Source organism: Protopterus annectens, chromosome 7.part0, assembly GCF_019279795.1.
Source record: "Protopterus annectens isolate FY-2018-M chromosome 7.part0, PAN1.0, whole genome shotgun sequence".
NCBI lineage: Eukaryota > Metazoa > Chordata > Ceratodontiformes > Protopteridae > Protopterus > Protopterus annectens.
Genome location: NC_056739.1, coordinates 883,952,373 through 883,966,420, shown reverse-complemented (window position 1 = coordinate 883,966,420; position 14,048 = coordinate 883,952,373). Strand labels below are relative to the sequence as shown.

At 38.7% G+C, this 14,048-nt stretch overlaps 1 protein-coding gene across 1 annotated transcript in view; it reads left to right on the top strand.

The window, feature by feature from the left end:
• The window catches only part of ACSBG1 (acyl-CoA synthetase bubblegum family member 1), a 415,596-nt gene that overhangs the window by 147,814 nt on the left and 253,734 nt on the right, over positions 1–14,048 (top strand). Inside the window, exon 5 of the mRNA XM_044077462.1 lies at positions 12,994–13,114. Within this exon, the coding sequence (XP_043933397.1) occupies positions 12,994–13,114 (121 nt within the window). The remainder of the gene's footprint in view (positions 1–12,993; positions 13,115–14,048) is intronic.

Below are 14,048 nucleotides of genomic sequence, written 5' to 3'. Positions count from 1 at the left end.
ACCTACTTTTTGGTAACAAGGGCAGGCCATGCTTGAATGGCTTCCACTTTGGCAGGTTCTAGCCTGATCTTACCACTCTATGCCCCAGGTAGGAGACCTCTGCCATACCTACCTGACAGTTGCAGGGTTTAATGGTCAACCCTGCTCTCTGTAGTTTGCCCAGCACCTCCCTGACATGTTGAAGGTGCTCTTGCCAGGAAAGGTTGTAGATAGCAATATCATCTAGATAAGCAAAGACAAAATCTCCTACTCCTACTAGTTTACAATCTACCAGCCTCTGGAAAGTTGCAGGGGCATTTACCATCCCAAAGGGCATCTTTGTGAACTCATACAAGCCAAAAGGAGTCACAAAGTCTGACCTCTCTTTAGCACTGGTAGTCAAGGGCACCTACCAGTAAACCTTGGTAAGATCAATAGTGGTAAGACACTTAGCCCCACCCAGCTGCTCTAGGGTTACATCTGTCCTAGACATGGGATAAGATCTGACTCTGTGTGATGATTTAATTTCCTGTAGTCCACACAGAACCTGGTGCTGTCTTCATTCTTTGGTACTGACATCACTAGGGAGGCCCAGGGACTAACGGACACCTGAATTACCACAAGTTTCAACATTTCCTGTATCTCCTCCCTCAGAGTCTGTTTGACTCTCACAGGCACCCTATAAGGGGCCTGCATAATAGACCTTTGAGGTCCTGTATCCACATGGTGCTGCACCAGGTAGGTGCACCCTTGTTTCCCAGTGAACATGCCCCAAAACTCCTGTAATACTGCTCGGATTTCTCAAACCTAGATAGGAGATAAGTGCTGGGACATTGCTACCCCTTTCACTGAGGTGTCACTTCGAGCCTCACTGAGGAGATCAGTCATCAGATCCCCCTCACACTCCTCCTGCCATCCACTGCAAATACTCAGTACAAGGGCCTCCCTATGATGGTAAGGTTTCATCATGTTAACATGGTACAATTTGTGCTGCTTCCTCCTGCCTAGCAGTTCTACCATGTAGTTAACATCACTGACCTTCCTTACTACCTTGTAGGTTCCTTCCTAGGCTGCCTGCAGCTTGTTGTATCTGACAGGAATGAGAACCATTACCTGCTGCCCTACAGCATACTCTCTAGCTCAAGCATTCATGTCATACCAGACCTTTTTCTGATGTTGGGCTTCTGCCAGGTTCTCCTGGGCCAAACTAATGAGGTTTCTGAGCCTTGTCCTGAGATTTAGGAAGTATGCCACAACAGACTCCTTGTGGGATTCACACTCACCCTCCCACTCATCTCAAATCAAATTTAGAGGTCCACTCACCCTATGCCCATACAGCAACGCAAAGGGTGAAAAACCTGTAGAATCCTGGGGCACCTCTCTGTAAGCAAACAACAGGTGGGGCAAATATTTGCCCCACTCCCTCTTAAACTTGACTGCAAATTCCTGTAGCATCATTGTGAGTGTAGAGTTTAACCTCTCAACAAGACCATTAGTCTGGGGATGGTAGGAGGTGGTCTTTAAGTGCTTCACCAAACAGTGCTTCCACAGATAAGCCAGCAGGTCTGATGTGAAAATGGCACCTCTGTCAGTCAGTATTTCTTTTGGGAACCCTACCCTGCTGAAAATTTCTAACAAAGCATTTGCCACCTTTTCTGCCACAATGCAGGACAAAACCACTGCTATAGGGCATCTGGTGGCACAATCTACTACCACTAGGATATGCTTTTTCCCTGTGGAACTTGAGGTACTCAGACGCCCCACAATATCCATAGCTACTCTCTGAAATGGCTCCTCAATCACAGGCAAAGGCATCAAAGGAGCTTTCACCTTATTTTCTGCCTTGCTTACATTTTGGCACTGCTTATAGTTCCTGCAGTACCCTGTTACATCTCTAGAAATCCCAGGCCAATAAACATTCTACATAATACATCTCTTTGTACATTTTATGCCCATATGATCTTCATATGGAATATCATGGGTTATGGTTAGAAGTGCCATATGGTAGGCTCTGGGCACTACCAACTACTGCATTCTCTCACCCTCTAGCCCTCCCTCAGGGGTCCACTCTCTATACAGTAACCCTTTGTCCCAGTATACAGATTCCACCTTCCCTTGAGAATCAGGTGCCTCACTAGCTACTTCCCTCAGGCCTTGTAATGCAGGGTCTGAGAGTTGAGCCTGTCTCAACTCTTTCTTAGTAACCCTTCCCAGCTTCCCTTCCACAGGAAGTCTGGCATCCTCTGACAGCCGTGCCTTACTATCAGCCAGGGTACTACTACTATTCACCATGGCCCTTGCAGTCACTCTGTCCAAGGGAACATGAGTACCCACAAGCAGCTGTGGCTCATCTTCAGTCTCACTGCTACTGGGTATCTCCCTCCCTGATGTAACCATGTCACCAGTCCAGGGTGCAATTATGCAGTCTCTCTGGGTTTTCCCCAGGCTACCAGACCTGCATGCTTGTCTCCAAGCCTGACTGCATGTAACTGCATGCACACAAGGTACTGCATTATGAAAATCATTCCCTATCAGGACATCTGCAGGGATATCCTCAAACAAACCTACTTGCTGGCTTCCTTTTCTACCCTCCCAGTCAAGGTGAACCCTAGCCAAAGGTATTTGGAATTGGGTCCCTCCTAAAGCTCTGACTGGAGTAGACTGCCCAAGCAAGTAGTGCTCCTCTGTAACTATTGTAGGCTTTATAATTGTTAGGACAATGTCTGTGTCTCTCTTAGCACTGACCTCTTTCCCATCCACTAAGATAGGATATAACCTCTTGTGGTAGTTTGGTACCCTTGTTATGTTGAGAGAACTTACTGCTGTCATTTTGTCATTCCCACTTACTGGCTCTCCCACCTTTTGTTTCCCACCTTGCGTCCATGGATATCTATATGCTATGTTGTCCAACTGGTTGCATTTAAAACATTTAATCCTTGGTCCTGGATGTGTACTTGGACGAGTGGCTTCCCCCTGCTATTGGCGGACTCTGTTGGGGCAGTCTGGGCTGCCTACTATGGGTTCCCTTAGACCCATGAGCAGCACTTGGTGTCCCTTTCCTGTGCAGTGATGCCCTGCTTGCTAGGTATAGGTCTCCCTTCTTCCCTAACTCAGCTAACCAGATGCTCATGTCCTCAGGCATAGTGCTAAGGGATTGTTCCCTCACCCAAAGGTCTGCTAGCCCTTCAAAAGTGGTGACCTGATATCAACTCACTCATTTATGAAAATAAGTGCTTAGTTCAGCAATATATTCACACACACTTTCATCTGGCTTGCATCTGTGTTCACAAAACTTTTTTCTATAAGCTTCAGGTGTTTACTTAAAGCATTCTAAAAGGCAGTTTTTTTACAATACTATAATTTAAGCAATCAGTATCAGACAATTTAGAATTAGCAGTTACAGCTTTACCATAGAGTAAAGGGATCAGGAATTGTACCCAGAGCCCTTGGTCAACATTATACTGTTTACATACCCTCTCAAACATATGAATGAAACTATCAAAATTGTCCCCCTCTGTAAATTGTGGAAGAAATTTACTGGCATTTGTTGCTTCAGGGGTTTGGTTACTCCCTTCCCCATTACCTCCATGACTCTGGAAAACAGTCAGCATCTCCTTTTCACGTTGCCTCTGCCACTTGTTCCCCTCCACCTCTAGACATCGCAGTCTCTCATTTTCCTCAGCCTCTAGATGTCTCAGTCTCTCTGCTGCTTCTATTTCCAAATGCTTGGCCTCCAGCTGAAGTCTCTTTAACTCCAGATGGATTTTTAAGTCCTCTCTGGAAAGGTTGAACTGTCCATTTTCTGTGAATTGCACATCCCCAAGGCCAGCCTGGTTGTCTTCCTGATCACTGGTCTGCAATGCAGCTGTGCCCAGAGCTAGAATTATTTCTGCCTTAGTCAGGTTGGCATGTACCAGTCCTTTAGCCTGGAACATCTCAGGCATCTGGCTCTTTGTCAGCTTGCCATACTCCACTGCTGACATGCTTGCCTGCTCTCCCTGACTAACTAAGCTAACAAAAAAGAAATAAATAAAACAATTGTGATGTGAAACTCTGAATGTTCATTGCATGGCTGATTGAGAGTACAAACACCATCAGTGACCACTGTACACAGGCTACAGGAATTCAATATCCACACCACTACAAGCCAATTAATATGTGATGTGGCTATCTCACCACTGTCAACCAATTAATATGTGATGCCCCTGCACTGGCCCAGTAATCAAGGAGCCTCAATCATCATCACTGGCAACAGCTGGTGGATGTACACACTGGGAGGAAGACAAGTACATACACAGTAAAGTGCAATTTCCCTTAAGAGCACACAGAGACCACAGTCAGTCTGGGGCTGGTTTCTCCCTCTTTCCCCAGATCCTGAATAAAACTCCCCACTGGCACAGCTATAGGGCTGAGATCTCAGCTGAGTGTTCAAGACAAAACCTCCAGCACCCTCTCTGTCCAAATAGTGCTTTGTGTCCATGCCCAAGTAGCTAACACACACACACACACACACACACACACACACACACACACACACACACACACACACACACACCTGGGAAAGGCTGGCACAGGTTTACTAGCTATGCCTCCTTCTGCTCAGACTATAAGATAGCCACCACCAACCACAGTGCCACCAACCACTCTTATCAGCTACTCTAGGCTCTTAACAAAGGGTGTCCAATTCTGTTGTATAATGTTACTATTAATCCAAATGGTAGCTTTGACCAAGCACCAGGCTGTTAGGAGTGGGCTGTACAGTGTCACCAAATAGATATGCGAGTACTCTAATAGCTTAAATATGTCTCACAAATATCAGCCACAAATAAAGCTTTAAATATATTTAATAATAAATAAAAAAACAAGACAATATTCATTACACAAACACAGTTACTTCAGAGTTCAAAATCAAAGGAAGTATTTAAAACAACATTGCAGGACAGTCTTAAATAAATACAGAAAACATTTAAACTAATCTTTACTATATTCCTATCTATATCTAAAAGAGATACTATGTCCTAAATCTTAATTACAGAGCAAGACAAGTGCAGATGATGATGATAAGTGGATGTTCTTGCTAGGTCCAAGACAAAATACAAAATGCACAGTCTCTCTCTGAGAGAGTTCTTAAATTAATATCAAACTTTACTGCTGGGCCAGCTTGGATGGCATCACTCTTTGTCACCTGACTTCAGTTCCCAGGCTAAACAGATACTAATAGAATTTAACATCTTTGTGTGAGAAATACATATCTCTCAGATCTTTGCAGCTCTTGGAAGTCGTAAAACAATAAAATACTTTTACATTTGAAACCTAGTAATTATTTCTCTTTCCAGAAAATACAAAAACTTCCAGCTCTAGACATTGTGTCTACTTCTGAACTGAAACTGAGAGATAACATCTTTTGTTTATGGCACAGCTTTAAAGAAACTTAACCTCAACTATTCATAAGTTTTGCAGGTTATTCTTCTATGTTCCATCTGGGTAAACTGGATACATCTTAGCTCAGTACATAACATAAAGTTCTGTATAAATCATATCAATATTCACAAATGACACAGAATTATTTACAAAATTGTAGATAGCTGGGGTGGCAATATTTCCCTATATCACAATGCAAAGGAAATGTATTTAGAGTCCTCCTTCTAACTATTTTCATTATCACTTGTACATATCAAGTTGTGATCTTAATGCACTAATATATTAAAATAACTTATTCTGAACTGAAGGTGGACATTGCTTTGGCGTTCATCTCATCCATGTCATTAGTTATTGACTGGTTTGACCACCAGTATATTAAAACTAACCAACTCTAAATTAAAGCAACGAAACCATCCAACTGATGTGGGTGGTTCACCAGTTGTAATCTGCACTTAATCCTTGTAGTTCAGCAAGTGACACTCTTCAGGCCTTCTGTTACACTGGTGTTTAATTGGACCCACTTCTCACATTTTCATACCATTTGGACACTCTTTTCAGCACTGCATTTAATCAGCTAGATGCCTGCACCATAATTCTCAAATTCATGATGTCTTCAGCTGAAAATACCATCAGTAGAAGGACATAACATGTCAGGTTGACCCTAGCTTCCTCTGCTATGTGTTACAGGCATAGGACAGTGCACAGTAAAATCTAACATTCTCTTACATGTCTCACCCTACTCATACCAGTACAATCTTCTTAAATGGCTTATTTGATATCTTATTCAGGGAAAGGAAAAAGTGAAACAATACGGCTTTTATCTTTCTAAGTCATAAAATACTATACAAGGAGGTATGTCTCCATGCATGCCAATTTAGCGGACATGGTATCTGTGAAAGAATGGAGGTTCTATTTCACATCCCTTTCCTCAAAATCACTAACTTAAGAATGGCACTGGGAACAGAACATCATAGCACACCGTTCTGCTCTGGTAGAGCACACTGTTTTCCTTTTTGCTTACAACAGTTGTATGCACTGGTTGAAAAATGCCACAGGTGTGAAAATAAACTCTTGTAATAAGTGAAACTCCCCTTTCCCCAACATGCATGACCTTAGAATGCATTGTATTAATAATGCAAATAAAGTGATATAGTCCCCTTGCACAGTACAGCCAAGCCCCCACTAATGGACATTGCAACTGGATTTTCAACTTGAATTTTATTTGAGTGGAATTCATAAATAAATCATTCTTGAAGCAAGACTTCAGAAGCATTTGTAAACTTACAGCAAGCTGCCTTAACTACTGGACTAATTAGTAGCTCTGCACAATTTAACTACTGAGCTAGATCCTGTTCTTAACAGAATGCCATGTCATTTTTGCAACAAATAGCTTCTGTGCATGCTATATACTGTACTGCATTACTCATTGCAGTTGACTACTAGGTGTAGCTCTTTTTAAAAATAGAATTATATTATTTCTATATATCTTGTCTAAAACTAAATTGTTATTTATAGACAATTTTATTGTGCCTCTTTTCAGGACTGGGAGTCCTTTTAAACCTTTCTTCTTGATCTAGGTAGCATATTTATGAAAGTAAATAAATCTTAGTTGTGGAACAAAACATGTTGAATGTATAGAAGTTTTTTATATTAATTTCAGTATTTACATCATTATTAGCTGCACTAAATATTGTACAAGCACACATGACTGGTACCTACTTCTTGATGAAGGTCATAGTGTACTTTATATGGCATTTTTTGACTGTAAATATTTAAATAGTTTTCATTAGGTTTAGTTTATTGTGTGTGTATGTCTGTGTGTGTGTGTGTGTGTGTGTGTGTGTATATATATATATATATATATATATATATATATATATAGGTTCACTTCTAAATTTCGAAATCCCAAAATCTCAAGTTTCAGAACATAGAGTTCAGAATCTCGAGATCTTGGAATCTCGAAATAGTGAACCCTCCCCCGAAACACCACTAAACAACAAAAATAAAAAGTGCATGCAGGGGGGCAAGCCCCCCTGCAACCCCCCACACCCTCTACTTAAATATACCAACTCTGAGATTGCACTACAGCGAGGACAAGGGAAATCTCTCAGTCTGCGCTGTATGCCAATCTCTGTTCAGGATTTCGAAGTTTTAAAACTTCGAATTTATGATCTTTGATCATATGGGATTCGAAGTTTTGGACTTCAAAATTCTGAACGTAACCCATATATATATATATATATATATATATATATATATATATATATATATATATATATGTATATATATATATATATATATATATATATATATATATATATATATATATATATATATATATATCAGCTGCCTTATCTGCTATCTGAATATGTAATTCTGATCATTTATTTCTTTGGTAACTGGGAAAGTAGAGTCATTTAAATGAACCCTTTCAGCCATGACCTATGAAATGCAAAATATATGACATGGCATAATGTTAAGATGCAGTTCATACTAAATGGGGTTTAGTACAGGGAGACTTATAAAGTGCTCAGTAGAAGTGTTTCACATGACCAACAGTTCAGAAAAGGCTGTCTTGTTAAGAAATACATTAAGTGTTATAGGTTTATAGGTGAGTACAAGGCTAACTGCCCTTGCGGGCCATTTTAAGCCTAGCTAGTTTCCCTTTTTGTGCTCAAATTAACCTATCCCATTCAATTAGAGATTGTCCTTACCCAAACCATGGTTGATTATTATAAATTATCCCTATTGAGAATAACTGGGAGTATACCATAGATAATTTGAGGGGACCCATGCATGGGATAAGGCACTCAGGAGCTGCAACTGTCCATTAGTAGTATAGGGGGCAGTCCTGGGCTAAATATTTCAGTTTCCTATCCATAGAAACAAGTTGCACTTGAATATGGGCAAGGATGATTTATTTGTTTTATGTGGATGGGGACTCTATTACTAAAATATTTTCTTAGTTTGTAGGTGTGTGAATACTGGATTATAAAACTAGTTTCAGATGAAGCAAATTATATCACAAAGTTTCTGCTACAAAGAAACGTTTACCAGATTAATGTACTTCACCCTTAAGATCTAAAGTTTTTTGATGATATTGCACAATGCCTGGCATGTTATAGATTAAAGCAATAAACAAGATTTAAGCATTAGAGGATGAGTGAGCATATGTGCAGTTTTGAGCTAAAGAAAATGAATCAATGCAAGCAACAAGCAAGAAGCAATTCAAGGGAGCTCCAGCAGACAAAGTCTGAGCTATGTGCCAGAATATCAAATAAAGCAACAAGCAGCTCTGTGCACCAGAAAGGCATGCTAATTATAAGCTTATAATTATAGTGCCTTTGTGGTGTCCTGAGCGGCTTCTTGTTTTGAAAATGAATACATGTTAACATCTTCTCAGGTAGTGCAGTATAATGAATAATAAGCTTATATATTTGATTTTCAGAACTAGTAGTGTTTGTGAACTAGATGTAGATTCATTAGTGAGAAGAGAAGATGGTATTCAAGAAAAATGGTATGAATGTTCTCTCCAGCTCCAGTGCTTGTTGCATATGACAGTTCTGACATAAGATCTGTGCTGAGATGTGCATGTATAAACTGGGTGTTCATTTATGACTGCATACTGTCTAAATGGTGATTGAAAGTAAGAAATAAATCTCTTCATAGATACTGTTGTAATTCTAAATGAAATTAATGGAGAATCTAAAAAGAAGTCTTTCATTTTCAAATACCAGACAAAGTTAGGTTTATTATATATTGAAATAAGTTGAAAATGCAATATTACATTATAAGCAAAGCTGAATTATTTAATATTATGCAAAGAAGTTGTAATATGATAAAAGTGGTTATATGCAAAACATATTCTATAATTTAAAAGCTTAGTTGTGAGATGTTTATAGGAAGATCTGATGGGAAACGTATTAAACATTGTTATTATGATTGATATTTGAATTATAAGTGTACTCACTGCATATACATATAAAAAAAATTAATTAAAGAAAGAAATGTTTCTGACCAAATGCCCATATATTTGTAAACTGGGACTTGCCAAATTATGTTTGTACTGGTGGCTTACAAAACAAGTTTCACTGGATCATAGAGGTAATGTCATAAGTTAGGGTCTATATCATGAGATTGACAGGTGAAAATGTCGAATCTCACTTGTTTGACACCAAAATGTTGAACTCCAAGTTTCCCGAACGGCCAAAACACCAATTTCTTTCCAACGGAAAGAAATTGGTTGGCAGTTCTGTGACAGCTGCCCTTTCCCTGACTGTAGTGAGGGCTCGGAGTTAGAATATTTAGTTAGGAGGGGTGTGGGGGGCACAGCCCCCAATGTTGGGGGGGGTCTGTGGGGGTGACGCCCCACACTTAAATATTTTTGCTTTAGTGTGGCGTTAGTGTTTGGCCAACCGATTTATTTCCATTGGAAAGAAATCGGTGTTTTGGCCATTCGGGAAATTTTGTTGTCAAACAAGTGAGATTTGATATTTTCACCTGTCGTTCTCATGATATAGACCCCATAAATTATGGGCTGAAGTCTGTCTCATGAACAATAAATCACCCAATCACTCTTTAAAAAAAGATATTTTTCAAGAGTTTAAATCTTTTGCTTCATTTATCTTGTTGTGTTCATAAAACACTTCTCTAAATGAAGCTTAAATGTGCACTGTGTGTAATGTTTCTTAATTACTGGATTCAGACTGGACTCAAGAATGCCATTTTACAATATTTAAATCTAAACAAGTTTGTATCTGTACAACAGAAGGAGGTTCTCTTAATTTCTAGAGTATTTGCATGCTAAAAGCTGTCAAGTACTTATTGATATTTTTATAGTACATTATAAAATAGAATTCAACATTATCTTTTAGTATTATATTACAATGATTGTCCATTATGACTCCTCACTATTATTTAAATATCTTCCATCTATGAAAAGAAATGCACCCTTGAGCTTTTTTTTCCAGCATGCAAAGACTTTTGTTTTTATTTGGCTATTTATTAACTGGGTAAGCCCACTGGACACAAGTGCCCTTTTTCAGGGCTGACCTGTTTGGTTAAGTGACTTGCTTAGAATCACATGGTAGGCAAATAGAGGTGGAAGGAATCCGGTTCTGTACCCTTGACTACAGGAGGAGCTCATTAACAGCTCAGAACCTAAGTCCTTTTACAGCACTTAGTTTATCATGGGTGGATCTCCTGGAAGAAGTCTCTGTATTTATCCCTGGAGATCTCTGCTGTGACAATTGACAAACAACCTGGCAGCACTTTCTTAGAGACAGGGAGACTGTACCACCTGGTCTCACCACCAAGGGGGTTGGGAGACTGTACCACCTGGTCTCACCACCAAGGGGGGTTTATCAAGTAATGACTGCAAGCTTGTCATTCCTTTCTTTATCACAAAGCTTGCCTCAATATGGATGAGTGTTTTGGATGATGTTTGAGTAGATGTTGGGTGGTCCTGGACCATATGATCTGTCCTGGTTTTAGTATGAGTTTACTATTCCAGCTATGCGAATTTTGATTTTCTTGTTTCCAGTACATGCCAAACTACCTATCACTTGGATCCTTGCCCCATCAGGCTGGTATTATTCTGTCTGGAGGTACTGTGCATTACTTTTTCTCATGTTGTCTTTAGTTAGGGAGGAGCATTGTTCATCTTTTCTAAAGAATGCATGGTTACTTGTTTAAAAAGGCAGGTTTAGATTCTTATTAAAGGGATAATTATTGATCTATTTTCTTGTGTTATTAAAGCTTTAGAGAATGTACTTTATATGCATCTTATGTAGGAAGATTTATGATCTAATCTGGTTTTCAGCATACACATTGTACTGAGAAATCTCTGATGAGGCTGTTTAATGATTTCCTAATAATGATGGATCAGTCTTTATTCCATTTTTGTTCTACTAAATCCCTCATCAGCATCTAGCACAGTTGACTATGAGATCCTTTGGGCAGAGTCAAATATATTAATGTAGCATTACAGGAGTTGTTTCAGACTGATTTACCTCATACCTGTTTCAACAGCTATAAAGAGTAGTTTCAGGTATTAACTGCTCTCCTGTTTCTCACCTAAGTGCCCCCTAGGCTCCATTTTGAGTTGCTTATTGTTCACTGTGTACATATTTTATGTAGGAGATATTATTTAGAAGAGATGTTTATTGCATCGTTATTACGCTGATCAGCTGGACTTTACTTATCCTTCCCACAGGAATCTTACCCAGCCCATTAAACACATAAACTGCAGATTTGGAATGCATCCCTAAATTGTTGATTTATGATGAACTGAAACTCAAATCTACCAAGATGGGTGCTCAGGTTATTCTAGCCATGTCCATGCTCCAGTTTTGTACCACTATATCATTTTTAATAATAACAAACTAAAAAATGTAGGAGTAATTTTGATTAGTGACTGACACTTAAGGACCAGGTTTTAGCTGTTATGATATCTTCCTACTTTCACCTAAGAAACCTTGCCCCTATTAAACACAATATGACATCTACAGGTCTCTCCAAGGTTGAATGGCATAGTCCCCCCCCCCAAACTGCAGTACTGTAACACTCTGTATCTGTGGCTTCCTGACTTAGAGATGGACCATTTGAAGCTGATGCAAAACTCTAAGACTTGGCTATTTGCTGGGGTATCTCCATTCTGGTATATTACACCAATTCTGCCTGGTGTGCACTTTCTGCCAGTTTTATTGTGAATCGTCTATAAAGCTTTGGCCTTGGATTATATCACCCTGCACAACTTGGGCCTGCCCAACTTTGAGTGATATTGGCATGGTGTCAACATACCCACCACGTGTTTGCTGGTAATTCTGAAGGCATGCCTGGAATCTGATGGAATCCCTTTAACTTATCAAGGACCACACCTTTGGAATCTGTTTCCAGAATAGCTAAGTGAGTCCCTGACACTAAGTGGCTTCAAGTGATCCCTCAAATCAAATTTATTTGAGATGGCTCACAATACTTGAGTGTGCCTAACAGGCCCTTTATATTATTAACATGCCTTGTGCGCATTTTAATTGGATTTGTATCATGTCTTTTTATTGTTGTTTATGATTTTAAATTTTAATCTGTACATTTGATTGTGTTGTGCCATTTTATTATCTGTGTTTTATGTAAAGTTCCTAGCTGACATTAATACAATAAACTGGAATCTGAAGCTGAAACATGGATTTCTTGTATTCTTTTTATACACTTGGGTGTAAAACTCACTTTAGTCCATAAGTATGGGGCACTGAGAACTAGACTTAAAATAATAAAACCTTGTGTATCAGCCTGAGGCATGTTTTAATAAACAATCCAGATTCTGTGAGTTCCAAATAAATTCATACTATTTATGCATATGCCTTTTATTACCCAGATATCAGCAATGAAAACGTTTGGGTCAAAACATGACTTAGTATTACCCTATCAGTTTTTGTTAAATATTATCCTCATGAAGACATAGAAAATCTAGTAACTGGTGTTTCCTTACAGATCCTAATGTCTTCTGAATGAGTTGTTAGTCAGTGTTTTATAAAAAATGTATGTGATCATTACAGACTGCTTTGGCATTTTTTCTCTCTTTCTTTGCTACAACAGAGGAATTGTGACAGGAATTTATACCACAAATTCTCCAGAAGCTTGCCATTTTGTAGCTAATGACTGTCGAGCCAATATCATTGTGGTAGAGAACCAGAAGCAGCTGGAGAAAATACTACAGGTATTACTCTCAGTGTTATATTTACAACCTCAAATGTCATACACTTCTCTGGATAGAGAGAACTCATTTAGCACACATTGCTTTAAATGAAAGCATAAAGAATAATGTCCTAATCTGAATGTTGGTTTACCTTATTCCTCACCTGTAAGACACCAGGAAGCTGTTCATTTTAGCAATATAGCTATAAAATGTTTTGATTGATATATCATATGTAAAATAAAGGACACAAATGATAAACTTATTTAGTTCATAGACTAAGTGAAGAATCCAGCACAGATTCTTAGCAGTAGAATTCACAGCATATCCGACAATGACAATATAGATTACATACTAGACTTTAATTAAGCTGCTAAATCCAGGGGAGACAATATGAATATGCCCAACTGTATCTTGTCAAATATTTTGTGACCCTCATTAGAGCAATTACATTGCTAAAGCTCCCAGGTATCTTCTAGAGCTGTTTGTTTTTTACATTTAGCAATATAAATCTCGATTATCTACCCAGGAAAAAGTATTGTGGCATACTTTTCTTACTGTAGCATCATTCTCACAGTTTATTCTTCATTGTATATAGTAGAAAGGAAATAAACATTTCATTAATAGATTGTATACAATAGAAAGGAAATAAGAATTACATTAATAATCAGTTTTATATATGAGTATGTAAGTTGCTGTTTATTTATTTAATGGAGTAAATCTGCACAACTGTATATGCAGATGACCTCATTACATGGAATTTATAGCTCACAAAGATTCAGATCTTTCCATAGAAAGATGCCAGTACTGTCTACAATTGTTTGATTAAAAATAAAATGACAGTTAACTAAAACCCAATCGGTTATATGTAATGCACAACAACTGCTTGTTTAACTGTCTCCTTTACTAATAGCTAACCTTGCCAATAAGGAAATCAGGCATGTTATTTACTATATCT